This window comes from Leptodactylus fuscus, chromosome 4 (genome assembly GCF_031893055.1).
Source record: "Leptodactylus fuscus isolate aLepFus1 chromosome 4, aLepFus1.hap2, whole genome shotgun sequence".
NCBI lineage: Eukaryota > Metazoa > Chordata > Amphibia > Anura > Leptodactylidae > Leptodactylus > Leptodactylus fuscus.
This window is the reverse complement of record NC_134268.1, coordinates 145,636,415-145,664,395: the sequence shown is the minus strand read 5'-3', so window position 1 is coordinate 145,664,395 and position 27,981 is coordinate 145,636,415. Positions and strand designations below refer to the sequence as shown.

Genomic DNA, 27,981 nt, shown 5'->3' with positions numbered 1-27,981 from the left:
TCCGTGTCAGGCTTAATATAATGCAAAGAAGTCAGATTGAAAAAAAGTAGCAACTTAATAGGTGGCGATGGAAGTAGATCCACTGAATGACATATATTACAAAATTTATTATATTCATTAAGTGGATCTACTTCCATCGCCACCTATTAAGTTGCTACTTTTTTTCAATCTGACTTTCAAGCCTGTTTACCTGTGGCCTAAACGTTATGATTTACAGTTCTAGCGAATCCCCTCCACACATATATGCGCTGTGGACATGCAACAGTTTTGGATTTCTCAGTATGTCAATTATACCCACGGAAGCAGAGAGTCCACAAAGGAAACCTGCAGCCTTTATGTGAAAATTGCTGTATGAAAAACCTTGATGCAGCTTCAATTTCATGCAAATCTGTTTTTTATTTTGTGCTAATTAGCTGAAAAGTGCTTTAGGGGTGTTTTTACTGCTGAAGCTTTGTTCTCTCCTCTAGGTGACAATAAATAATATAACAATAGCAATAAAACACAGATTTTCCTGAACATGGAGCTGCAATGCAAAGTAAGACAGGCATCTTTGGAAAGTGAAGAAATAGCCCTACAAGGAACCGTCATTAGATTGGTACTAATTTCCCTTGTGACAGATTCCTTATAGGTCACAATTCCGGTACATTTAGCTTTTAAATCTTTCTCAATACTCTCCTTATAATTTCAGCTCCATAGGAAAATAATGAAAAAAAAATTCAAACAAGCAAAATAAAAATCCCATTTTCCAAAATTAAAAAAAAGAATAAAAATCTTTTTTTGCACTTGGAAGCAATAATATATTGTAATGATACTGAGTGTCTAGAGATATACTGATGCTTCTTTCATGCTTGTAATTGCGGCGATTTCTAAGTATAAGCTGCTCCTATTGTGACTGACTATACGTCTCTACAACATCAAAATAAGGGGGAGTGTAGACTCTGTATGGTGCAAAAGTGGTAATAATGACAATATAGCATCAGCCTCAGCAGCAGACTGCACAGAACAGGCAATGATTATTACTATGTTAGCACCGTCATGGTGACTAAGGGTCCACAGACCTCAAACAGACTGTTGTGGGCCCTATTCTATTAGGTTGGCACCAAAAATGATAAGCATCTCTTTTTATCTAACGCACCTAATATCAAAATTCTACAGTTATATAGATAAAACACAGGCTGTCTTTGTTACCCACACTATTTAGTTCTTATAGTGGTTGATGTTGACAATAAAGACAGTTTTTCATAAATCTGCCCCAATATTGTGTAAATTAAGGCTTTACCTCAACTTTGTTCCCTAGATCAAGCACAAGTTTTGTTCATCCAAGAACTGGTAGCAAAACCGGCCTCACTTGGTGCAGCTTCCTGCTCCATTCTCTTCCAAATATCTATTAGTAGGATAGTCCGTGACTGTGATAGTCTGTAAGGGTATGTTCACATAGAGATTTTTCACATCAATTCTAAAATTTAAATGCCTCAAATTTACCTTCCATGAATTTTAATGGAAGCCACCAATGATCACTTTTTTTCAGCAAGATAAAAAATACATTCTCCCAGTCTTGCTGTGGTTTCAGTGCCAGAAATAGTATTAAAACCAGGGTGGATTTTATAACTTTGATGTATGAACATACCCTTAGGAGGAAAGTCATTGTGATCAATAGGATAGGAAGTGATGTCATTTGATTGACAGCGTCAAACAAAGGAGAGAAGTGACTGCCTGTTACATAGTGTATACATAGTGTATACATATACATACATATTACTGTACTTGATAATAATTCATAATTCATAATTTGAACCTAAAACTACAGTAGGTGTTAACCAAGTCATGCACAGTCTATTAACCCCTTTTGACTAAATGGTAATAACAGTAATTCTAGTTACATTCAGGTCCATGTTCCTCCTTCCTTTTAGAAACTGACTTTATAGCAGCTCTATTACCCAAACATTCTCTATTACATTACACATGGTAGTTAAGTTCCAAATGTGTTCATGACAATCTTAACAATTGTACATTTGTATTTGTGTATCATCACCCGACAAATCAGAATTTTTCAAGCAGAAGTAGACATCATAAATAGAGATGAGCGAACAGTGTTCTATCGAACACATGTTCGATCGGATATCAGGGTGTTCGCCATGTTCGAATCGAATCGAACACCACGTGGTAAAGTGCGCCAAAATTCGATTCCCCTCCCACCTTCCCTGGCGCCTTTTTTGCACCAATAACAGCGCAGGGGAGGTGGGACAGGAACTACGACACTGGGGGCATTGAAAAAAATTGGAAAAAGTCATTGGCTGCCGAAATCAGGTGACCTCCATTTTAGACGAATAGTGGATTTCAAATCCGGGTCATATGAGAATGTGAACTTTGTGACTATGAGACAGGGATAGCTGTACAGGCAGGGATAGCTAGGGATAACCTTTATTTAGGGGGGAATGTTATTAAAAATAACTTTTTGGGGCTCTATCGGGTGTGTAATTGTGATTTTTGTGAGATAAACTTTTTCCCATAGGGATGCATTGGCCAGCGCTGATTGGCCGAATTCCGTACTCTGGCCAATCAGTGCTGGCCAATGCATTCTATTAGCTTGATGAAGCAGAGTGTGCACAAGGGTTCAAGCGCACCCTCGGCTCTGATGTAGCAGAGCCGAGGCTGCACAAGGGTTCAAGCGCACCCTCGGCTCTGATGTAGGAGAGCCGAGGGTGCACTTGAACCCTTGTGCACCCTCAGCTCTGCTACATCAGAGCCGAGGGTGCGCTTGAACCCTTGTGCACACTCTGCTTCATCAAGCTAATAGAATGCATTGGCCAGCGCTGATTGGCCAATGTATTCTATTAGCCTGATGAAGTAGAGCTGAATGTGTGTGCTAAGCACACACATTCAGCTCTACTTCATCGGGCTAATAGAATGCATTGGCCAGCGCTGATTGGCCAGAGTACGGAACTCGACCAATCAGCGCTGGCTCTGCTGGAGGAGGCGGAGTCTAAGATCGCTCCACACCAGTCTCCATTCAGGTCCGACCTTAGACTCCGCCTCCTCCGGCAGAGCCAGCGCTGATTGGCCGAAGGCTGGCCAATGCATTCCTATGCGAATGCAGAGACTTAGCAGTGCTGAGTCAGTTTTGCTCAACTACACATCTGATGCACACTCGGCACTGCTACATCAGATGTAGCAATCTGATGTAGCAGAGCCGAGGGTGCACTAGAACCCCTGTGCAAACTCAGTTCACGCTAATAGAATGCATTGGCCAGCGCTGATTGGCCAATGCATTCTATTAGCCCGATGAAGTAGAGCTGAATGTGTGTGCTAAGCACACACATTCAGCACTGCTTCATCAAGCCAATACAATGCATTAGCCAGTGCTGATTGGCCAGAGTACGGAATTCGGCCAATCAGCGCTGGCTCTGCTGGAGGAGGCGGAGTCTAAGGTCGGACCTGAATGGAGACTGGTGTGGAGCGATCTTAGACTCCGCCTCCTCCAGCAGAGCCAGCGCTGATTGGTCGAGTTCCGTACTCTGGCCAATCAGCGCTGGCCAATGCATTCTATTAGCCCGATGAAGTAGAGCTGAATGTGTGTGCTTAGCACACACATTCAGCTCTACTTCATCAGGCTAATAGAATACATTGGCCAATCAGCGCTGGCCAATGCATTCTATTAGCTTGATGAAGCAGAGTGTGCACAAGGGTTCAAGCGCACCCTCGGCTCTGATGTAGCAGAGCTGAGGGTGCACAAGGGTTCAAGTGCACCCTCGGCTCTCCTACATCAGAGCCGAGGGTGCGCTTGAACCCTTGTGCACACTCTGCTTCATCAAGCTAATAGAATGCATTGGCCAGCACTGATTGGCCAGAGTACGGAATTCGGCCAATCAGCGCTGGCCAATGCATTCTATTAGCCCGATGAAGTAGAGCTGAATGTGTGTGCTAAGCACACACATTCAGCACTGCTTCATCACGCCAATACAATGCATTAGCCAGTGCTGATTGGCCAGAGTACGGAATTCGGCCAATCAGCGCTGGCTCTGCTGGAGGAGGCGGAGTCTAAGATCGCTCCACACCAGTCTCCATTCAGGTCCGACCTTAGACTCCGCCTCCTCCAGCAGAGCCAGCGCTGATTGGTCGAGTTCCGTACTCTGGCCAATCAGCGCTGGCCAATGCATTCTATTAGCCCGATGAAGTAGAGCTGAATGTGTGTGCTTAGCACACACATTCAGCTCTACTTCATCGGGCTAATAGAATGCATTGGCCAGCGCTGATTGGCCGAATTCCGTACTCTGGCCAATCAGCACTGGCTAATGCATTGTATTGGCTTGATGAAGCAGTGCTGAATGTGTGTGCTTAGCACACACATTCAGCTCTACTTCATCGGGCTAATAGAATGCATTGGCCAATCAGCGCTGGCCAATGCATTCTATTAGCGTGAACTGAGTTTGCACAGGGGTTCTAGTGCACCCTCGGCTCTGCTACATCAGATTGCTACATCTGATGTAGCAGTGCCGAGTGTGCATCAGATGTGTAGTTGAGCAAAACTGACTCAGCACTGCTAAGTCTGCATTCGCATAGGAATGCATTGGCCAGCCTTCGGCCAATCAGCGCTGGCTCTGCCGGAGGAGGCGGAGTCTAAGGTCGGACCTGAATGGAGACTGGTGTGGAGCGACCTTAGACTCCGCCTCCTCCAGCAGAGCCAGCGCTGATTGGCCGAATTCCGTACTCTGGCCAATCAGCACTGGCTAATGCATTGTATTGGCTTGATGAAGCAGTGCTGAATGTGTGTGCTTAGCACACACATTCAGCTCTACTTCATCGGGCTAATAGAATGCATTGGCCAGCGCTGATTGGCCGAATTCCGTACTCTGGCCAATCAGCACTGGCTAATGCATTGTATTGGCTTGATGAAGCAGTGCTGAATGTGTGTGCTTAGCACACACATTCAGCTCTACTTCATCGGGCTAATAGAATGCATTGGCCAATCAGCGCTGGCCAATGCATTCTATTAGCGTGAACTGAGTTTGCACAGGGGTTCTAGTGCACCCTCGGCTCTGCTACATCAGATTGCTACATCTGATGTAGCAGTGCCGAGTGTGCATCAGATGTGTAGTTGAGCAAAACTGACTCAGCACTGCTAAGTCTGCATTCGCATAGGAATGCATTGGCCAGCCTTCGGCCAATCAGCGCTGGCTCTGCCGGAGGAGGCGGAGTCTAAGGTCGGACCTGAATGGAGACTGGTGTGGAGCTATCTTAGACTCCGCCTCCTCCAGCAGAGCCAGCGCTGATTGGTCGAGTTCCGTACTCTGGCCAATCAGCACTGGCCAATGCATTTCTATGGGGAAAAGTTAGCTTGCGAAAATCGCAAACTGACAGGGATTTCCATGAAATAAAGTGACTTTTATGCCCCCAGACATGCTTCCCCTGCTGTCCCAGTGTCATTCCAGGGTGTTGGTATCATTTCCTGGGGTGTCATAGTGGACTTGGTGACCCTCCAGACACGAATTTGGGTTTCCCCCTTAACGAGTTTATGTTCCCCATAGACTATAATGGGGTTCGAAACCCATTCGAACACTCGAACAGTGAGCGGCTGTTCGAATCGAATTTCGAACCTCGAACATTTTAGTGTTCGCTCATCTCTAATCATAAACTTCTCACCTTCTTGCTCTAAGTCTGAAACAAAATAAAATAACAGGTCTCTAAACACTTCATGCATTTCCAAGTAGCACTTCTGTCTCGGCCGCACTGTGGTTTCCTATAATTGATAAAATGTTAAAGCATAACCTAGTACGAAAACAGAAAAATCATATTTAGAGTATTACAGTGTAGGAAAGCATTACTGTGTTTGTGGTACCACAGAGAAGCAAACCCTTTATTTTGCTGTTATACAGCCCTGTACTGAGCAGATAGAAAATCTGCAGTTATGCCATATAGTGCTCTACAGAGGCCAACCAGATGTAATGTACTACTGACTATTAAAAGTGCTGTCTGCTTCACTTTACCCTTGTACAGTCCCATAGAAGAGATCCTAGGACTGAATTCCAATAGTGAATTATGGATAGTTAGTTTTTGTTTTACCAAGTTAAAATATATACTGTACTACCATGCTGTTCCACCACCGGAACAAGTAATAGGAGACCAACAAAAGACCAGTCAAGGAATTAAGTTATTAATATAGTAAGTTAGCCAAGGAAGCTGAAAAATACTGGTTCAATACCCATCCTGGTGGGTAAGCAGGACATTGTTAGATAGGTTTAACCCACAAATTCTGCAAAGCGGGTAAGTGACATTATATTGAGACTGGTAATGGACAGATTACTGTCAATTCAATCAAAGAACCAGCAAAAATAGAAAACGAATGAGTGGGTTAAAGTTGGGGATACATACACAAGGAAATACTTTGACATCCAAATGTCAAACATCCATTCAGACCTTGTAGGGAATTTGTCCAAAATCTATTTAGGCTCTTTTTGAAGTATACCTTTATGCCATGTTACCACTTGGCTTGAGAGGTCCACCGCATATTTTTTAAGCCTTGTGCTAATAATCTGCCTTTCTCAATATACCCCAAATTATCTAGACCATTGCCTCCCAAGCTTTCTGATGGTGGAACCCACTTTTAGGCTAAGGCCCCAAGAATGAAATGAAACCCTCTACCATAAACACTTACATTTGAAAAAAGTAAACGTAACTAACTGTATTCTGCCTATGAGGCTTTATTCAGATTATGTTATTTACTAGAGATGAGCGAACAGTGTTCTATCGAACTCATGTTCGATCGGATATTAGGCTGTTCGGCATGTTCGAATCGAATCGAACACCGCGTGGTAAAGTGCGCCATTACTCGATTCCCCTCCCACCTTCCCTGGCGCCTTTTTTGCTCCAATAACAGCGCAGGGTAGGTGGGACAGGAACTACGACACCGGTGACGTTGAAAAAAGTAGGCAAAACCCATTGGCTGCCGAAAACATGTGACCTCTAATTTAAAAGAACAGCGCCGCCCAGCTTCGCGTCATTCTGAGCTTGCAATTCACCGAGGACGGAGGTTTCCGTCCAGTTAGCTAGGGGTTAGATTCTGGGTAGGCAGGGACAGGCTAGATAGGAAGGAGAAGACAACCAACAGCTCTTATAAGAGCTAAATTCCAGGGAGAAGCTTGTCAGTGTAACGTGGCACTAACGGGCTCAATCGCCGCAACCCAGCTTTCCCAGGATCCTGAATGGAATACACTGTCAGTGTATTCCCGTATACCCGATATATACCCCGATACCCGTTCCAACGGTGTGCCCCCCCACCTTCACCCCAGAAATACCCTGCAAGTCCCCTAGCAATAGAATTGGGGCTATATACACCCACAATTTTTACTACTGGTATACAGTGCCATTGTCTGACTGGGAATTCAAAGAATATATTGGGAATACAAATACCCTCATTTCTTGCTACTGCCATATAGTGCCAGTTTCTGACTGGTAATTCAAAGAATATATTGTGGTTACGTGCACCCACAATTTTTACTACTGGTATACAGTGCCATTGTCTGACTGGGAATTCAAAGAATATATTGGGAATACAAATACCCTCATTTCTTGCTACTGCCATATAGTGCCAGTTTCTGACTGGTAATTCAAAGAATATATTGTGGTTACGTGCACCCACAATTTTTACTACTGGTATACAGTGCCATTGTCTGACTGGGAATTCAAAGAATATATTGGGGTTATAAATACCCTCATTTCTTGCTACTGCCATATAGTGCCACTTTCTGACTGGGAATTCAAAGAATATATTGGGGTTACGTGCACCAACAATTTTTACTACTGGTATACAGTGCCATTGTCTGACTGGGAATTCAAAGAATATATTGGGGTTATAAATACCCTCATTTCTTGCTACTGCCATATAGTGCCAGTTTCTGACTGGTAATTCAAAGAATATATTGTGGTTACGTGCACCCACAATTTTTACTACTGGTATACAGTGCCATTGTCTGACTGGGAATTCAAAGAATATATTGGGGTTATAAATACCCTCATTTCTTGCTACTGCCATATAGTGCCAGTTTCTGACTGGGAATTCAAAGAATATATTGTGGTTACGTGCACCCACAATTTTTACTACTGGTATACAGTGCCATTGTCTGACTGGGAATTCAAAGAATATATTGGGGTTATAAATACCCTCATTTCTTGCTACTGCCATATAGTGCCACTTTCTGACTGGGAATTCAAAGAATATATTGGGGTTACGTGCACCCACAATTTTTACTACTGGTATACAGTGCCATTGTCTGACTGGGAATTCAAAGAATATATTGGGGTTATAAATACCCTCATTTCTTGCTACTGCCATATAGTGCCAGTTTCTGACTGGTAATTCAAAGAATATATTGTGGTTACGTGCACCCACAATTTTTACTACTGGTATACAGTGCCATTGTCTGACTGGGAATTCAAAGAATATATTGGGGTTATAAATACCCTCATTTCTTGCTACTGCCATATAGTGCCACTTTCTGACTGGGAATTCAAAGAATATATTGTGGTTACGTGCACCCACAATTTTTACTACTGGTATACAGTGCCATTGTCTGACTGGGAATTCAAAGAATATATTGGGGTTATAAATACCCTCATTTCTTGCTACTGCCATATAGTGCCAGTTTCTGACTGGGAATTCAAAGAATATATTGGGGTTACGTGCACCCACAATTTTTACTACTGGTATACAGTGCCATTGTCTGACTGGGAATTCAAAGAATATATTGGGGTTATAAATACCCTCATTTCTTGCTACTGCCATATAGTGCCAGTTTCTGACTGGGAATTCAAAGAATATATTGTGGTTACGTGCACCCACAATTTTTACTACTGGTATACAGTGCCATTGTCTGACTGGGAATTCAAAGAATATATTGGGGTTATAAATACCCTCATTTCTTGCTACTGCCATATAGTGCCAGTTTCTGACTGGGAATTCAAAGAATATATTGGGGTTACGTGCACCCACAATTTTTACTACTGGTATACAGTGCCATTGTCTGACTGGGAATTCAAAGAATATATTGGGGTTATAAATACCCTCATTTCTTGCTACTGCCATATAGTGCCACTTTCTGACTGGGAATTCAAAGAATATATTGGGGTTACGTGCACCCACAATTTTTACTACTGGTATACAGTGCCATTGTCTGACTGGGAATTCAAAGAATATATTGGGGTTATAAATACCCTCATTTCTTGCTACTGCCATATAGTGCCAGTGTCTGACTGGGAATTCAAAGAATATATTGGGGTTACGTGCACCCACAATTTTTACTACTGGTATACAGTGCCAATTTCTAACTAGGAATTCAAAATGCGCAAGGCTCCCGGAAAGGGACGTGGACGAGGCCGTGGGCGAGGTCGGGGGAATGGTTCTGGGGAGCAAGGTAGCAGTGAAGCCACAGGGCGTCCCGTGCCTACTCCTGTGGGGCAGCAAGCATTGCGCCACTCCACAGTGCCAGGGTTGCTTGCCACATTAACTAAACTGCAGGGTACAAACCTTAGTAGGCCCGAGAACCAGGAACAGGTCTTGCAATGGCTGTCAGAGAACGCTTACAGCACATTGTCCAGCAGCCAGTCAGACTCTGCCTCCTCTCCTCCTATTACCCAACAGTCTTGTCTTCCTTCCTCCCAAAATTCCGAAGCTTTACAGAACAATAACCCAAACTGTCCCTGCTCCCCAGAGCTGTTCTCCGCTCCTTTCATTGTCCCTCAACCTGCCTCTCCACGTCACGATTCCACGAACCTAACAGAGGAGCATCTGTGTCCAGATGCTCAAACACTAGAGTCTCCTCCATCTCCGTTCGATTTGGTGGTGGATGACCAGCAACCCACCCTCATCGACGATGATGTGACGCAGTTGCCGTCAGGGCATCCAGTTGACCGGCGCATTGTGCGGGAGGAGGAGATGAGACAGGAGTTGGAAGAGGAAGTGGTGGATGATGAGGACACTGACCCGACCTGGACAGGGGGGATGTCAAGCGGGGAAAGTAGTGTGGATGTTGAGGCAGGTGCAGCACCAAAAAGGGTAGCTAGAGGCAGAGGCAGAGGTCAGCAGCTTAGGCGAAGCCAGGCCACACCCGGAATCTCCCAAGATGTTCCAGTTCGTACCCAGCCCCGAAAAACTCCCACCTCGAGGGCACGTTTCTCGAAGGTGTGGAGTTTTTTCAAGGAATGCGCCGAGGACAGATATAGTGTTGTCTGCACAATTTGCCTCTCGAAATTGATTAGGGGCTCTGAGAAGAGCAACCTGTCCACCACTTCAATGCGCCGTCATTTGGAATCCAAGCACTGGAATCAGTGGCAGGCAGCAACGGCAGGACAAAGGCCGCCTGCCGTTCACGCCACTGCCACTGCCTCTGCCACTGCCTCTGCCACTGCCACTGCTGACTGTGCTGGCGATGCACTCCAGAGGACGAGCCAGGACACCACTTCATCTGCCTCCGCCACTTTGTTGACTTCTACCTCATCCTCCCCTGGTCCTGTCTTATCTCCTTCTCCTGCACCATCAAAGGCACCATCAGGCGTTTCTTTACAACAACCCACCATCTCTCAGACATTGGAGCGGCGGCAGAAATACACTGCTAACCACCCACACGCGCAAGCCTTGAACGCCAACATCGCTAAACTGCTGGCCCAGGAGATGTTGGCGTTCCGGCTTGTTGAAACTCCCGCCTTCCTGGACCTGATGGCAACTGCGGCACCTCGCTATGCCGTCCCTAGCCGTCACTACTTCTCCCGGTGTGCCGTCCCCGCCTTGCACCAGCACGTGTCACTCAACATCAGGCGGGCCCTTAGTTCCGCGCTTTGCACAAAGGTCCACTTGACCACCGACGCGTGGACAAGTGCATGCGGACAGGGACGCTACATTTCACTGACGGCACACTGGGTGAATGTAGTTGAGGCTGGGACTGCTTCCCAAACTGGCCCGGTGTACCTCGTCTCCCCGCCTAACATTCCTGGCAGGGACACGAGAAGAACACCCCCCTCCTCCTCCTCCTCTACCGCCTCCTCCTCCGCCACCGCCTCCTCCTCCGCCACCGCCTCCTCCTCCGCTGTTAGATTGACCCCAGCTACGAGTTGGAAATGTTGCAGCACTGGCGTTGGTAGACGTCAGCAGGCTGTGCTGAAGCTGATCAGCTTGGGGGACAGACAGCACACTGCCTCCGAGGTGAGGGATGCCCTCCTTGATGAGACGGCAATATGGTTTGAGCCGCTGCACCTGGGCCCAGGCATGGTCGTTTGTGATAACGGCCGGAACCTGGTAGCAGCTCTGGAGCTTGCCGGACTCCAACATGTTCCATGCCTGGCCCACGTCTTCAACCTAGTGGTGCAACGTTTCCTAAAGAGCTACCCCAATGTTCCAGAGCTACTGGTGAAAGTGCGGCGCATGTGCGCCCACTTTCGCAAGTCGACAGTAGCCGCTGCTAGCTTAAAATCTCTCCAGCAACGCCTGCATGTGCCACAACACCGGCTTTTGTGCGACGTCCCCACACGCTGGAACTCAACGTTTCAGATGTTGAATAGAGTGGTTGAGCAGCAGAGACCTTTGATGGAATACCAGCTACAAAACCCTAGGGTGCCACAAAGTCAGCTGCCTCAGTTTCACATCCATGAGTGGCCATGGATGAGAGACCTTTGTGACATCCTACGGGTCTTTGAGGAGTCCACAAGGAGGGTGAGCTCTGAGGATGCGATGGTGAGCCTTACAATCCCGCTCTTGTGTGTTCTGAGAGAATCCCTGATTGACATCAGGGATAACTCAGATCACACAGAGGAGTTAGGGATAGCATCCGATCCGTCACAGCTGGAGAGTAGGTCCACACATCTGTCCGCTTCACTGCGTTTAATGGAGGAGGAGGAGGAGGAGGAGGAAGAAGAGTTGTCCGATGATGTGATGGTGATACAGGAGGCTTCCGGGCAACTTCGAATCGTCCCATTGTTGCAGCGCGGATGGGTAGACATGGAGGATGAGGAGGAAATGGAGATTGAACTTTCCGGTGGGGCCAGAGGAGTCATGCCAACTAACACTGTGGCAGACATGGCTGAGTTCATGTTGGGGTGCTTTACAACCGACAAGCGTATTGTCAAAATCATGGAGGACAACCAGTACTGGATCTTTGCTATCCTTGACCCCCGGTATAAAAACAACATCTCGTCTTTTATTCCGGTAGAGGGGAGGGCCAATCGCATCAATGCTTGCCACAGGCAATTGGTGCAGAATATGATGGAGATGTTTCCAGCATGTGACGTTGGCGGCAGGGAGGGCAGTTCCTCCAGTAGGCAACCAAGTTCTCACCGGTCCACACAAACGAGGGGCACACTGTCTAAGGTCTGGGACACCTTGATGGCACCCCCTCGCCAAAGTGCCGCCACGGAGGGTCCTAGTGTCACCAGGCGTGAGAAGTATAGGCGCATGTTGCGGGAATACCTTTCCGACCACAGCCCTGTCCTCTCCGACCCCTCTGCGCCCTACACGTATTGGGTGTCGAAGTTGGACCTGTGGCTTGAACTTGCCCTATATGCCTTGAAGGTGCTGTCCTGTCCTGCCGCCAGCGTCCTATCTGAGAGGGTGTTCAGTGCAGCCGGTGGCATCATCACTGACAAGCGCACCCGTCTGTCAGCTGAGAGTGCCGACCGGCTCACTTTGATAAAAATGAACCACCACTGGGTAGAGCCGTCATTTTTGTGCCCACCTGTGTAAAGCACCCCAACATGAAACTCCATGTCTGTACTCAACCTCTCCAATTCCTCCGCATCCTCATACTCATCCACCATAAGCGTTGCACAATTCTGCTAATACTAGGCTCCCTCCACCCTGATTTCCACCAACTCTGCTGGTTAGAGGCTCCCTCCACCATGAATTTGCCCAAACTGGGCTGTTTAGAGGCTCCCTCCACCATGAATTGGTCCAAACTGGGGTTTTTAGAGGCTCCCTCCACCATGAATTGGTCCAAACTGGGCTGTTTAGCGGCTCCCTCCACCATTAATTGGTCCAAACTGGGCTGGTTAGAGGCTCCCTCCACCATGAATTGGTCCAAACTGGGTTTTTTAGAGGCTCCCTCCACCATGAATTTGCCCAAACTGGGCTGTTTAGAGGCTCCCTCCACCATGAATTGGTCCAAACTGGGCTGGTTAGAGGCTCCCTCCACCATGAATTTCCCAAAACTTGGCTGTTTAGAGGCTCCCTCCACCATTAATTGGTCCAAACTGGGCTGGTTAGAGGCTCCCTCCACCATGAATTGGTCCAAACTTGGCTGTTTAGAGGCTCCCTCCACCATTAATTGGTCCAAACTGGGCTGGTTAGAGGCTCCCTCCACCATGAATTTGCCCAAACTGGGCTGTTTAGAGGCTCCCTCCACCATGAATTGGTCCAAACTGGGGTTTTTAGAGGCTCCCTCCACCATGAATTGGTCCAAACTTGGCTGTTTAGAGGCTCCCTCCACCATTAATTGGTCCAAACTGGGCTGTTTAGAGGCTCCCTCCACCATGAATTGGTCCAAACTGGGTTTTTTAGAGGCTCCCTCCACCATGAATTTGCCCACACTGGGCTGGTTAGAGGCTCCCTCCACCATGAATTGGTCCAAACTGGGTTTTTTAGAGGCTCCCTCCACCATGAATTTGCCCACACTGGGCTGGTTAGAGGCTCCCTCCACCATGAATTTCCCAAAACTTGGCTGTTTAGAGGCTCCCTCCACCATTAATTGGTCCAAACTGGGCTGGTTAGAGGCTCCCTCCACCATGAATTGGTCCAAACTTGGCTGTTTAGAGGCTCCCTCCACCATTAATTGGTCCAAACTGGGCTGGTTAGAGGCTCCCTCCACCATGAATTTGCCCAAACTGGGCTGTTTAGAGGCTCCCTCCACCATGAATTGGTCCAAACTGGGTTTTTTAGAGGCTCCCTCCACCATGAATTGGTCCAAACTGGGCTGTTTAGAGGCTCCCTCCACCATGAATTTGCCCAAACTGGGCTGGTTAGAGGCTCCCTCCACCATGAATTGGTCCAAACTGGGCTGGTTAGAGGCTCCCTCCACCTTGAATTTGCCCAAACTGGGCTGTTTAGAGGCTCCCTCCACCATGAATTGGTCCAAACTGGGGTTTTTAGAGGCTCCCTCCACCATGAATTGGTCCAAACTTGGCTGTTTAGAGGCTCCCTCCACCATTAATTGGTCCAAACTGGGCTGGTTAGAGGCTCCCTCCACCATGAATTGGTCCAAACTGGGTTTTTTAGAGGCTCCCTCCACCATGAATTGGTCCAAACTGGGGTTTTTAGAGGCTCCCTCCACCATGAATTGGTCCAAACTGGGCTGTTTAGCGGCTCCCTCCACCATGAATTGGTCCAAACTGGGCTGGTTAGAGGCTCCCTCCACCATGAATGTGCCCAAACTGGGCTGTTTAGAGGCTCCCTCCACCATGAATTTGCCCAAACTGGGCTGGTTAGAGGCTCCCTCCACCATGAATTGGTCCAAACTGGGGTTTTTAGAGGCTCCCTCCACCATGAATTGGTCCAAACTTGGCTGTTTAGAGGCTCCCTCCACCATTAATTGGTCCAAACTGGGCTGGTTAGAGGCTCCCTCCACCATGAATTGGTCCAAACTTGGCTGTTTAGAGGCTCCCTCCACCATTAATTGGTCCAAACTGGGCTGGTTAGAGGCTCCCTCCACCATGAATTTGCCCAAACTGGGCTGTTTAGAGGCTCCCTCCACCATGAATTGGTCCAAACTGGGTTTTTTAGAGGCTCCCTCCACCATGAATTTGCCCACACTGGGCTGGTTAGAGGCTCCCTCCACCATGAATTGGTCCAAACTGGGGTTTTTAGAGGCTCCCTCCACCATGAATTTGCCCAAACTGGGGTGTTTACAGGCTCCCTCCACCATGAATTTGCCCAAACTCTGCTGGTTAGAGGCTCAATCCACCCTGATTTTCAAAACAAATGTTGGTGCCAACCTCAACTTACTACAAGGGCCAAATTCACTGCTGGTGACAAGCTCTCCTCACTGCAAGTGCCAAATACACATGTTTCAAGGTGTTTTCCTACTGTCAGAGAGGTGGTATTGAGTGTGTAAAGTGTGTAGTTGTTAGGCAGTGATGTTGGGGTAATAGAGGGTCTTTGGTGTGTTAGATGCCCCCAGACATGCTTCCCCTGCTGTCCCAGTGTCATTCCAGAGGTGTTGGCATCATTTCCTGGGTTGTCATAGTGGACTTGGTGACCCTCCAGACACGGATTTGGGTTTCCCCCTTAACGAGTATCTGTTCCCCATAGACTATAATGGGGTTCGAAACCCGTTCGAACACACGAACATTGAGCGGCTGTTCGAATCGAATTTCGAACCTCGAACATTTTAGTGTTCGCTCATCTCTATTATTTACATATGTTTAATGGAAGCAAAATACAGATGTAAAAATCGTATGCAAAATGGACGTAAACAGATGCCCAACTGTTTACAGATATCAATGTCTGAAAAAAACAAAAATGGATCCATTGCTGAGATTTTTTTCTGGCCGAACACAAAAGTATGGTATACTATGAATAATTTTATTTTAACATTGATGTCTATGTAAACAGATGGCCATCTATATGCATTTGTATTTGCATCCATCTTTGCCATCCATTAAACAGATTTTAAAAAGTGTAATTGGAATAGAGACTTATTCTGCTGTAATATTCCTTTTATTATACCTTTTAGTACTGTATTCTGCCTTTTATTCTATTCTACCATCAGAAATATTGGGAACCTATGCCAGCAAAATTTTTGGGCCCCCTACTCCCTGATGTATTTTACAGTTTTCTGCTCTATAGCTCCCATACAGTATATATAATGTTCCCCAGGGTTCTCAACACAGTACAATGCCCAACAGTAGCTCCACACAATAAAAAATGCTCCACAGTGTCTCCACACAGTATAATGCTCTATAACGACCCACAGAATATAATATGCTATACAGTGAGCCCACACAGTATAATACTACAGGACAGCCCCATACAGTGGGATCCTCTCAAGAGCATACCCATAATGCTACACTGTACCTCTACACTACAGTCCTATGAAAAAGTTTGGGCACCCCTATTAATCTTAATCATTTTTAGTTCTAAATATTTTGGTGTTTGCAGCAGCCATTTCAGTTTGATATATCTAATAACTGATAGTAATATTTCAGGATTGAAATGAGGTTTATTGTACTAACAGAAAATGTGCAATATGCATTAAACCAAAATTTGACTGGTGCAAAAGTCTGGGCACCTCAACAGAAAAGTGACTTTAATGTGGGGCCACACGGTGGCTCAGTGGTTAGCACTGCAGCCTTGCAGCACTGGAGTCCTGGTGTTCAAATCCCGCCAAGGGCATAAAACCATCTGCAAGGAGTTTGTATGTTCTCCCCATGTTTGCATGGATTTCCATCCCATGTTCAAAAAAAAGACATAATGATAGGGAAAAATGTACATTGTGAGCTCTATGTGGGGCTCACAATCTACATTAAAAAAAAAAGAAAGAAAAGTGACTTTAATATTTAGTAGATCCTCCTTTTGCAAAAATAACAGCCTCTAGTCGCTTCCTGTAGCCTTTGATCAGTTCCTGGATCCTGGATGAAGGTATTTTGGACCATTCCTCTTCACAAAACAATTCAAGTTCAGTTAAGTTTGGAGGTCACCTGATTTAGCCAGCCAATTACTTTTTACTATTTTTTTTCGATGCCTCCGTTGTCTTAGTTCCTGTCCTACCTCCCCTGCGCAGTTACTGGTGCAAAAAAAATGCCAGGGAAGGTGGGAGGGGAATTGAATTTTTAGTGAGTTTGCCAACTGGTGTTCGACTCGAATTGAACATCTCGAACAGCCTGATATCCGAACAAATATGCACTCGATCGAACGCTGTTCGCTCATCTCTAATCCTGATCGATGTTCTCATTGAATATTTCTTGGCTCGCGTCTTGATGAATTCGCCACATATATAGCAAAACGAATCAGCAGAATGCTTACAGCCTCTTGATGCCATCTCTGCATCTAACTACACACTATATTTCTCAGTCCTATTCAGTTGCTGCACTTGCTCTCACACTATATCGCTATCCACTATCACACTATAACTGCAATTACAATAAGTACTACTGTCCCGCAGACATGCTTATATAGTAAACAGGCAGTCATCTAGAATATTCTACCGACGTCTAGAGATGGCTAGAATGATGTAAACGTTAGTTTTCAGAACAGTCTAGAATATTTCACCAACATCTAGACATATGATATGCTTGTTAATTAAAATATATGATTTTAAAATATCGATGTCCTGGTACCAAAAGCAAAGTTTATGAGTTGAAATTAGCGTTTTTTTTTTTTTTAAGATCTAAATAATCAGAAAATAACATTATTAAAACAAAGACGAAACAAAAATAAAAATTTGTTACATAGTGTTATATTTGTTTGTATAGTTTGTGTACTGTATGTAAACCCTCAAATGTAAAGCACCAGGGAATTAATGGTGCTATATAAATAATAATAATGATAATAATTAATAATAATAATTAATAATAATATCATCACAGAATTGTACTAAAAGGGGAAGAAAGAACGAACAAGAAAGCAGACCGTTTCTAGCACACTTCTAGAAACAGTGACCAGGCTGCAGTTCCACTTTATCTGTAACCTGGTGTATCCTGGTGTATAATTACAGTATAACAACATGTTAATTAGAAGAAATAAAGACAATCTAAAAACACTGTTCTTTCACTTTTTACCATAGGTATACTCTATTACTACAGTTAGTTTCTCTTTTTTTTTTTTTACTGTTTTATTGACATTTCAATGAGAAATCACATACAAAGTGAAGGGAAGAGTAGGACGACCATACAAAGCACTGTAAAGGTATATATGAAAGCAGTTCATAAGAAGCAAGTTACGAAAATAGAATAGCAAGTGATTAGTGCATCAGTGCATTAGTGCATCAGGGCAATATCTGATGATGGCTGATTTCATTAAGGAGGTGCAGGTATGGGGAGCTCAGTGCAGTGTGGTACTGGAGCAATTGATGATGGGATATTAGGATACGCCACTGGAGGAGGATTCTTGCCACTTCAACATTTGGAAGAATTGACCATGCAAAAGTATCAGTTGGTTGAGTGGTCGGTAGGCTCTCGCCAAATTCTTGGAATAGTAAACTTCATGGCTCTTCCTCTCCCTCGGAACCATCCCTCAAGTGTTCTTTTGCAGTTTTCACAACTGTGGTGAGTCCAGTTGTTTGACGGATATCCAAAGTGATAGTAAAATCAAGGAGAGGCAAAAAACAAACACCCTGCATCATAAAAATAACAAGGATAACATTATGTTGCTCTCTTACATATAACACAATCTGAGCAGGCAAGAAAGATACAAGACTTAACTTCCCCAGGATGCCACCCTGCCACAAAGAGACAAACTCCCCAGCCACACAGACAATAGGCCTGACAGACCAGTCAACTAAATCAGAAAGTGCTTGTTCTGGTGGGGATGTTCTTGAGGCTGAGGAAGACACAGATTCTGCAGGGTGCAATGGCCACACCAAACACCACAACAATCTCAATAAGAGGGGGTCAATAAAAAAAAAGACCAATAAGGATTTCTACAAATCGCCTGTGAGTATTCTCTTCTAACATTATATCGAACATCAAAAGCAAACCTAGATGTCTACTTGTATAGAACCATATCCAAAAATTACCACAGGGGGTCACTGGGTAGAAAATTACAAGGTGTGTTGAGGTAATCTAATGGGACCAAAAGTGCTAGATGTGTGTACAGAACCAGAGACAATGGGCTTGGCACTTGAAACATGCAGAGGTCAGGAAAAGTCCTATCCTAGGAATTTTGGCGATGATAGAAACTTATGATAGTGGGATTGCAAGATTATTGCATAGGTTAGGCTCCCATTTGGTTAATAGTATTTAGAGTGAGCATAATCCAAAGGTGTATGAAAGAATTTATTATTCGGAATATGGCCTCGAGAGTTATTAGGGCCATCTCATCAAATAGGGGTTCTAGGAATTTACAGTACAGATGAGCGAACAGTAAAATGTTCGAGGTTTGATATTCGTTTCGAGTAGCCCTTCAATATTCGACTACTCGAATCGAATATTGAACCCTATTATAGTCTATGGGGGAAAAATGCTCGTTTCAGGGGTAGGCAACGTTCAATCAAATTATACTTACCAAGTCCATGAGTGAGGGTCGGGCTGGATCCTCTGAGCAGTCTTCTCCGTGCAGTGTCCCCGCGGCATCTTCCGGCTCTGAATTCACTCTGTCAGGCATCGAGTCTGGGCAGAGCCGACTGCGCATGTCATCACTACAAGCGGGCATGCGCAGTTGGCTCTGCCCAGGCCCGATGCCTGGTAGAGTGAATTCAGAGCCGGAAGACGCCGCGGGGAAGCTGCACGGAGAAGACTTCTAAAGGTAGGAGAGGAACCAGCTTTGATTGGCGTTGATTGTATAGCATTCGGCCAATCAATGCTGGTTCTGCATCAAACTTTTCCATTCGAATAGTGAGTGGTACTCGATCAAGTACGAGTATTTCAAATACCGTAGTATTCGATCAAATACCTACTCGATCGAATACTATTTGCTCATCTCTAATTTACAGCTAGCTGATAAAACAGTTTGTGTATAGCTTCAGACCTAGATATACTAAAAGGGAGGAATAGTGAGATCTAGATATTTAGTGCAAAGCTCAGTCAAGGAGTATATATGTATGTCATTTGTATATATGATTTGTCTGATCGAGGTAAGGCCCTGACTGTGTCAATGATAGCAAATACTACAGTTAATTTCAGTTTCAAGGATATTCTATTTATGCTAATGTCATACTCCACAGCGTATCCGCAACACCTTTATAGATCAGCCGGCGAATCTTAAGTAATTTAGTATGTATGACTTGTCATGGTCATCAAACACACAGTGACTGAGTTACTAATACATTCTCATAGTATAAGCGGTAAGCCGGCTTTTTAGTGCAAACCTACCTAGTGTTTTAGCCATAGATTTCTACACATACTGCACATTCATTTAAGACTGTACCAGCGACATTTTCTAAAGCAAAACATATCAATGTTGTATGGGCAAATGGCAATGCAATCAAAGCAAAATATAGTAAGCATAGTGTCTTCTCTATTTTCATTATAGACAGACCTATGAAGTTTCTTCCTTTCACAACAGAAACTCATGCAGTTTCAGATTGGCCCTAACAAAAGCATGATTCTTCAGTCTACAAAGAAGCCTACTCCTTCCCTCTTACACAGGATTCATGACCTGTGCAGGAGAAAAAGTTATGTGGTTCACATTAAAAAGAAAATTCAATAGGTCTCCTGAAAGAAGGAAAAGTGTTCAAAGGCGGTAGTTATCTCCTAAGGGAAAGAAAAAAACAAATCCCCACTGTGTAGAATAGAGACCCATTAGTTGGACATCAAGCTATCTATGACAGTTCTTCCTGAAAGGCAAAAACGATAATTCTGTTTTTGGTTTTTGTTTTTCCGAGAAAAGAGCCTTAAATAATTGAATGGGTTATCCTGAAATTCTGGGACTTCAATATGTTTCTTAGTTAACATGGACAAGTGTAATAATGTATTTCTAAATTCAACTACTGTATTATGTTATCAGTGCTGTTGATTCATGATAATAATCCCGATAATACCAGGTATCTAGCTGCAAGATCAAGCAACTAATCTTTAACACTGCCAAGTGCAATAATGTATTTAGACATGTCATAAACTATTTAATTATCTGCGCATGTGCAGTCGGCTCTACCTAGGCCGGATGCCTAGGCAGAGTGAATTCCAGCCGGTTGACGCCGCAGGGACGCTGCACGGAGAAGACTTCTAAAGGTAAGAGAAGAACCAGCGTTGATTGGCAGAATGTATAGCATTCTGCCAATCAACGCTGATTCTGCATCGAACCTTAAACTTTGAACAGCGAATAGTGTTCGATCGAGCACGAGTATTTCGAATACCGTAGTATTCGATCAAACACCTACTCAATCGAACACTACTCGCTCATCTCTACTAATGACTAGAGATGAGCAAACAGTAAAATGTTCAAGGTTCGATATTTGTTTCGAGCAGCCCCTCAATATTCGACTACTCAAATCGAATATCGAACCCTATTATAGTCTATGAGGGGAAAATGCTCGTTTCAGGGGTAGGCAACATTCGATCAAATTATACTTACCAAGTCCACGAGTAAGGGTCGGGCTGGATCCTCCAAGAAGTATTCTCCGTGCAGTGTCCCCGCGGCATCTTCCGGCTCTGAATTCATTCTGCCAGGCATCAGGCCTGGGCAGAGCCGACTGCGCATGCCCGCACTACAAGTGGACTACTACTAATGACCACTAGGATGATTGAAAACAATCCCTTAAACTATGTAAAATTTAAAAGTGTTATATTTGTAAAAATGTTCAGCTTTCAACTTTGTACAAATGTGAATATTGTTATTTTCACTGAAAAAAACCTTTAAAGATAGATAGATAGATAGATAGATAGATAGATAGATAGATAGATAGATACCGTATTTTTCGGACTATAAGACGCACTTTTTTTCCCCCAAATTTGGGGGGAAAAGAAGGGTGTGTCTTATAGTCCGAATGTGGCGCCTGGCACCCGCTGTACTAGAGAGGCGGAAGCCGGAAAGGGATAGACGCCGGGGCCTGAGACATCGCTGCGCTCCTCTGCCCTGCATGAAGCCAGCAGCAGGAGGAGTGATGCTATTCCGCTCCTCCGTCCCCCCGCCGCTGGCTTCATGCAGGGCAGAGGAGCGCAGCGATGTCTCAGGCCCAGCACCTGTGACAGTGTCTATCCCTCGCCGGCATCCGCCTCTCTAGTACAGCGGATGCCGGGTCAGTATCGGTGGCCCCTTCTCCCCCGGGGCCGGTCCCCACCGGCCCCGTACCTGTAGAGTTGCAGGCCGGCTCCTGCGCGGCGATATCGCAGGAGCTGACCTGTTCGGGTGACAGCCGGGAGTCTAATGAGGCTCCGAGGCCTGTCACTGCTGTATTAGTATTGCAGCTGGTCTCTATGACCAGCCGTAATACTAATAGACAGAATGTCCCATAGACGGCAATACAGTTGTATTGCCGGCTATGGGACTTGCAATCAAGTGACCGCAGGTTCAAGCCCCCAGGGGGGAATAAAATAGTAAAAAAAAAAAAAAAAAAGCTTTAAAAATATAAATAAAAGTTCTAAATCACCTCCTGTCCCTAGAAAAAAATAAATATATAAATATATATATATATATATATATATATATATATATATATATATATATCATAAACCACCGGGTTTTTTTTCAATACAGGGTGATCTAAGCAATAGATATTCCCCAAAATGGTATAACTAAAAAGTACAGCTGGCCCCACAAAAAAAACACTCTATGCATCCCCGTACAGCTGCAGGGTCACCTGTCAATGTGGCCTTGCAGCTGTTGCAAAACTACAACTCCCATATATTAAATATTTTACCATTTTTTGCTTCAAAATTTTTTTCCCCTATTTTCCTCCTCTAAAACCTAAGGTGCGTCTTATAGTCTACCAAATACGGTAGATAGATAGATAGTATTTCAGTCCATCTTTCTACTAAAAAAAAAAAAAACTGACTGCTATGGGTCCGAAATGATCTGTAACTTTTAAGTAATGTGTAAAAGCAAAAGATTAAAATAAAGACTCCAGTGAAATCTCTCCGTTGAGAAGATTGCTTTAATAAGGTCCATCAAGATTGCTTTGATAAGGTTCACCAACCTATAATAGTATAGTACTGATCCATAGTAAAGCAAAATATATCAATATTAGTGTGAATGGAAAAATGTACAGTTGAAAGAAGGTACTAGTACCCTGTTGGGTTACCTCTAGCCTGGATACAAGATGAGATAGGGTTGGGCATGGATACGTTAAGGATCCATATGGTATTCTGCAGCACATTTGCTAACAGATGATACAGCTGGGCCTGGTAGATCTTGTACACTCATAGGTTTCTGAAGCTAGCTTCCCAGCTGCTCCATAGATGCTTGATTGGTGATAAATCTGGTGACTGGACAGGTCAAAGAAGTCTTGCAATGTGGCAGAGACACTCTTGGAAAAAACTCTTTGCTTTGTATTCCAGCAAATATTATCCTTCTGAAAAATGCCAGTTTGAAGTCTAGCCTTGATAGGTAACACGTGGCCAGGATGTCCTGCACATATCGTTGTCCTGTTAGTGTCTCTTGTATCACTAATAGGGGTGTCTAGCTGTAGTATGTGATGGCTCCCCACATCATCAAAACAGCAGTTTTTACTCCACAACAAAGACAGACTTGCAAGAGCACCCATAAGAAATTCCAATTGGTCCCAATTTTAAATGCTCATCATGAGACATACTCAAACCCAATCATCCTATGCATACTCTGACCCAGCCAACATCAACCAGGTTGGACTCATTGCTAAAGATAATATGATTCACGTTAGTGGCAGTCTAGTTTTCATATTCACTACACCACTGCACAAAGGCAATGGTGGCTGGCTGTTTATGGCTGGAGATATGTGAACATAAGAATTCTAAAGTGAAAATCAAGATGTACATATCAAAGAACCTTCCGGTGCTGTCAGCATAGTAGACTGGCAACTAGTAGACAGTATTATGGCAGCTAATTGTATAAACTAGTATTTAGACTCTGCTAGGCTGATCCTAATATAGCATCTGCCTGTAAACACAATATAGATTACTGCTATGGTATGGTGTAGTATACAGTAGTAATTGTAAACTCACAAATACCCTTAATACATCATAAATTGAGGATTTCTCATGGAAAGATACTTTACCTCTGGCAATTCATTGCATCACATGATAACATTTGTCCTGCAGACATACTGCTAAAGACCTCAGGCACGTGGATATATCACAAAACACAATCCCCCAGGATCTTGAGAAGTTTATGGGTCCATGTTACTGTACACTTTTTTTTATTCCATTAACCTCATACAAGTGACATAAGTAGGTTTTTTTTCCAAAGTCACTACTAAGCACTGCCTCTTTGGGAGAAAACTTCTCGAATGCAGTTACATATTGAACCACCAAAGTACAGGGTCATGTGACACTGTATAAGCATAATACATAGTTTTCTGTATTTTTTCTGCTGCTAATAGTACCATTATAGCTGCAGCACATTATATATTTCTGTCTAAAGGTACAACAACCCATTTACTATTACTACTGGTAATTCTGCCAGGAGTAACTGTAAAAGAGCAAACACATTTCTGAAGAAGTGAACATAATCTAGGAGATCAAGGAACCCTGAACTGAAAATACAGGGGAAGATGTAGCTAAACAGATCCCTGAAACAGTAAGAAAAATCTATGAGCACAGTCAGGAGAGCTGCTTACTGTCAGTGACATACCAACAGCAATAATAGAGGCAGATAGCATACAAGTACATAAGTAGACTTTTCTTATCTTTTATAAGCTGTTAATACTGCATATTCTTGTATGCCATACATTACACAAAAAGATTATAATCATGCATAGAATATTTAACTGTAAATTACATTTAGTTATATTTTATTTTTTCTCTGCTTTCTAGATGGTAAATAATCCTCTAGCAAACCAGGCAGCAGCAGCGGCAGCCGCGGCAGCAGCTGCCATGGGCTCCATAGCAAGTTCACAGGCTTTTGGGAATGCACTCTCCAGTCTGCAAGGTGTTTCTGGTCAGCTGGTCACAAATGCACAAGGACAGGTAACAAAATAAAGTTGACATTATGTATGTATGTGTTTTTAAGTCAATATTCACTTATTATTACAATTGTCAATTCATGGGCAACAAATTATATTAATAAATTAGTATAAATATAAAGCACAGCCTCCTACAGTATAGTGTGCACTTGTGGTGCCTCCGCACATTATAACCCCCCTTAGTTGCCCCCTTAGTGGCCTTTACATAGTATAATGCCCTTTGTGCCCCTGACACAGTATAGAAACCTCCTGTGGCCCCCACTCAGCCTGTTACCTACTTGGGGCCACAACACAATATAATGCTCCCTTGTGGACCACCAGACAGCATTATGCCCCTTGTCTTACCCACACAATATAATGGTAGCCACACAGTATAACAACCTCTTGTTTTCTATTCCTTTTCTCTGGGAGGTTTTTCGATTTTTCAGGAGAGCTAAGAGCACCCCCACACATGTCAGTTTTACCATGACTGCGGGCGGGATCACACCTGCGCCCAGTCTCCGCTTTCGGGTTCTCATCTTCCGCTGAGAGAAACTGGGCAGGAGAGGGAAACCCAGCAGTCAGTTTTCAAACCTATTCACTTGAATGGGTTTGCAAAGTGACTGCCCATGAGCGTCTTCTGCCTCTCCACAGCTAAACTGTTTTTTTGTTTTTTTTTAACCAGACACAAAGTCCTGCATGTCCGACTTTGTGTTCGGTTAAATAAACCAGTTTTGCCGCGGAGAGGCAGAAGACGCTCACGGGCGGTCACTTTGCAAACCCATTTAAGTGTTGTATATTTTGGCCATTTTATAATTCCATGTGCTGAGCGAGTTAGGGGTCTTTTTCTGCTTCCCCACTTAGGCTAGGTTCACACAAGCATTTGGGTCTCCATCCTCATGGGGACCTGAAAGACGGAGACCCTGTCCATATTCCTTTTTTTTTAAATGTAGATTGAGAGCCCCACATAGAGCTCACAATGTACATTTTTCCCTATCAGTATGCCTTTGGAATATGGGATGGAAATCCATGCAAATAAGGGGAAAACATACAAACCCTTTTTAGCTCTTGGCGGGATTTGAACACCAGGACTCCAGCGCTGCAAGGCTACAGTACTAACCACTGAGCCACCGTGTGGTCCCCTTGTCCATATTTCTACCCAGTTTCTGGAGGACTTTTCTCGCTTCCAATTATGGGCAGAATCTGCGGTGGAATTTGCGTATTAAAACATGAATTTTACAGATATACAGCAATCTCTGTTCACATCTTGTTTTTCTATATGCTTGTAGGAATATTACAACATACCTCTGATGGGTCTATAGGCCCCTTTGTATCCAGCCTATGTCAAGAGAGTGTCCTTTTGTTATATTCTAGGCTGGTATGCATTAGCAAATCTTTTTTATCTGCATAGGAAAGTATAGTCTGAAAACGAGCTGTGCACATTAGCTGTAGTGTCATTCTGGAATTACAGACACATTACAAGTCCACATATTCTCTAAATTGAATCATTTAGAAAAATACATTTCATTGGGAGTTATAGTCTGCACCCTTGAATGAGGAGTCTGCATTATATTGATTCTTTAACTCTTGATTTTCTGGATTGCTTAGCCTAACATATCAGTACAAGACAGAAAATACATGGTTCTATTCATTTGCTATAACTCTTTTCTATGTTTGATACTTTGAGAGCTTCTTTAGTTCACATCTTTAACATGAATGAGTAACCTGTTACATACATCGTACACAGATAACTGCATTATTAGCAAATACACAATCAATAATCATTTATTTTATTGGAAAAAAAACATTATTCATTTCATTTTTTCTATAAATCCTCTCAGTTGATTATTTCTATAAGGGTTCGATACATATTTTCCTCAGTTCCATTTTTTTCTTACATAGTAAACAAAGATACATCTGAAGCCTTTTTACCTCCCATTCAAGATCCAGAAAAGATGCTGACCTTGTCATATTTATAGGGTTGGAGCAGAATTGTTCCATCACCATCCTGGGTGTTGAACGATGGAGCTTGTCAAAGTGAGACCATATCTAATGAATCATCTTATCGCAGGTGCACACCGCACATATTAAAAGAGGATTGTATGAACAATGTGCCCTCTACAATAACCTTTCAATGTCTACTTTAACCCGTCTTTCAATCCCTTTCATCAGACGATCATCTGGTACAACAGATCTTAAACAGAGTTTCTTCAAAGACTTCTATGATTATTGGTCAGTGTGAACATGGAGGAAAAAAAGCACAGTATTAGAACTGTAAATCTCCATCAGATCTGCTTTCCAGAGAATATTATGCTCTTGCTGCTTTTTCCTTTAAAAAATCACAATAACAAAAGCAAAGCAATAAAAAATGAGATTGCATTAGTAATAGAGATGAGCACTGTGAATGGAAGCACCTGTGACGCTGACTTTGCCGGCGGCCGGCCGGCGTCACAGGTGCTTCCATTCATTTCTATGGGTGCGTGCTGTTCGGATCAGCTGATCCGAACAGTGTTCGCTCATCTCTAATTAGTAACAAACACTTGGAACTCACATTTACTGTAAGGTCGTGGCACCACGTAGCATAAGCACCATGGCAGAATTTTACAGTACCTGGATGGAATTCTGGCTAATCCCATCCACACATTGCAGAAAAACATCTGCAGCGGACATCATGCGATTCAAAAAACATTGCATTTTTGTAAGTCACAGCATGTCAAACATGGAAACAGTGGCGTTTTCGGTATAGGTATAATTGAAGCAGAAAGTCTGCAGATGAAGTTTGCTGAGTTTCTTGTTGATTGGTGGGGCTCTAACCACTGGCACAAGCAATCTTGAAAACAAAGTCCTATCTCCCCTATGCATGCGCATTGCCACTTCTTGCAATCACTTTGGGACTACTAGAGTTAACCAAGTGCAATCTCTGGCAGTTCCATAGTGAAAGAATGGCAATGTACATGCGTGACGTTCTTTGGATATGCCATAATTTGCTTTGTGGCACAACCCCTATAAGGACTGTAATAATCATTACAATATGTCAGTAATCATAACATTACTGGTTCAACCATTGTGTAAATATTGCACTGTTGAACCAATCCAATGGAAAACCTCACCAAAGTCCACTCGGAAGGACGGAGGTGCAAGCATAATTGTAAAGCTAAAGGTATTCATATTGCAATTAGTTAAAACTCCTTAGGATAGGTTCACACCTGTGTTCAGGTTTCTGTTTGGGGGGAGGTCCACTTGGGTACCACCCCGAACGGAAAATTTAACTTGCTTA

The 27,981-nt window shown here is 43.9% G+C and overlaps 1 protein-coding gene across 6 annotated transcripts in view; it reads left to right on the top strand.

Moving 5' to 3' along the window:
• The window catches only part of POU6F2 (POU class 6 homeobox 2), a 474,882-nt gene that overhangs the window by 402,146 nt on the left and 44,755 nt on the right, over positions 1 to 27,981 (top strand). For all 6 annotated transcript variants that reach the window (XM_075271186.1, XM_075271183.1, XM_075271184.1 and 3 more), the window contains exon 6: positions 24,577 to 24,729. In XM_075271186.1, coding sequence (XP_075127287.1) covers positions 24,577 to 24,729 — 153 coding nt within the window. The remainder of the gene's footprint in view (positions 1 to 24,576; positions 24,730 to 27,981) is intronic.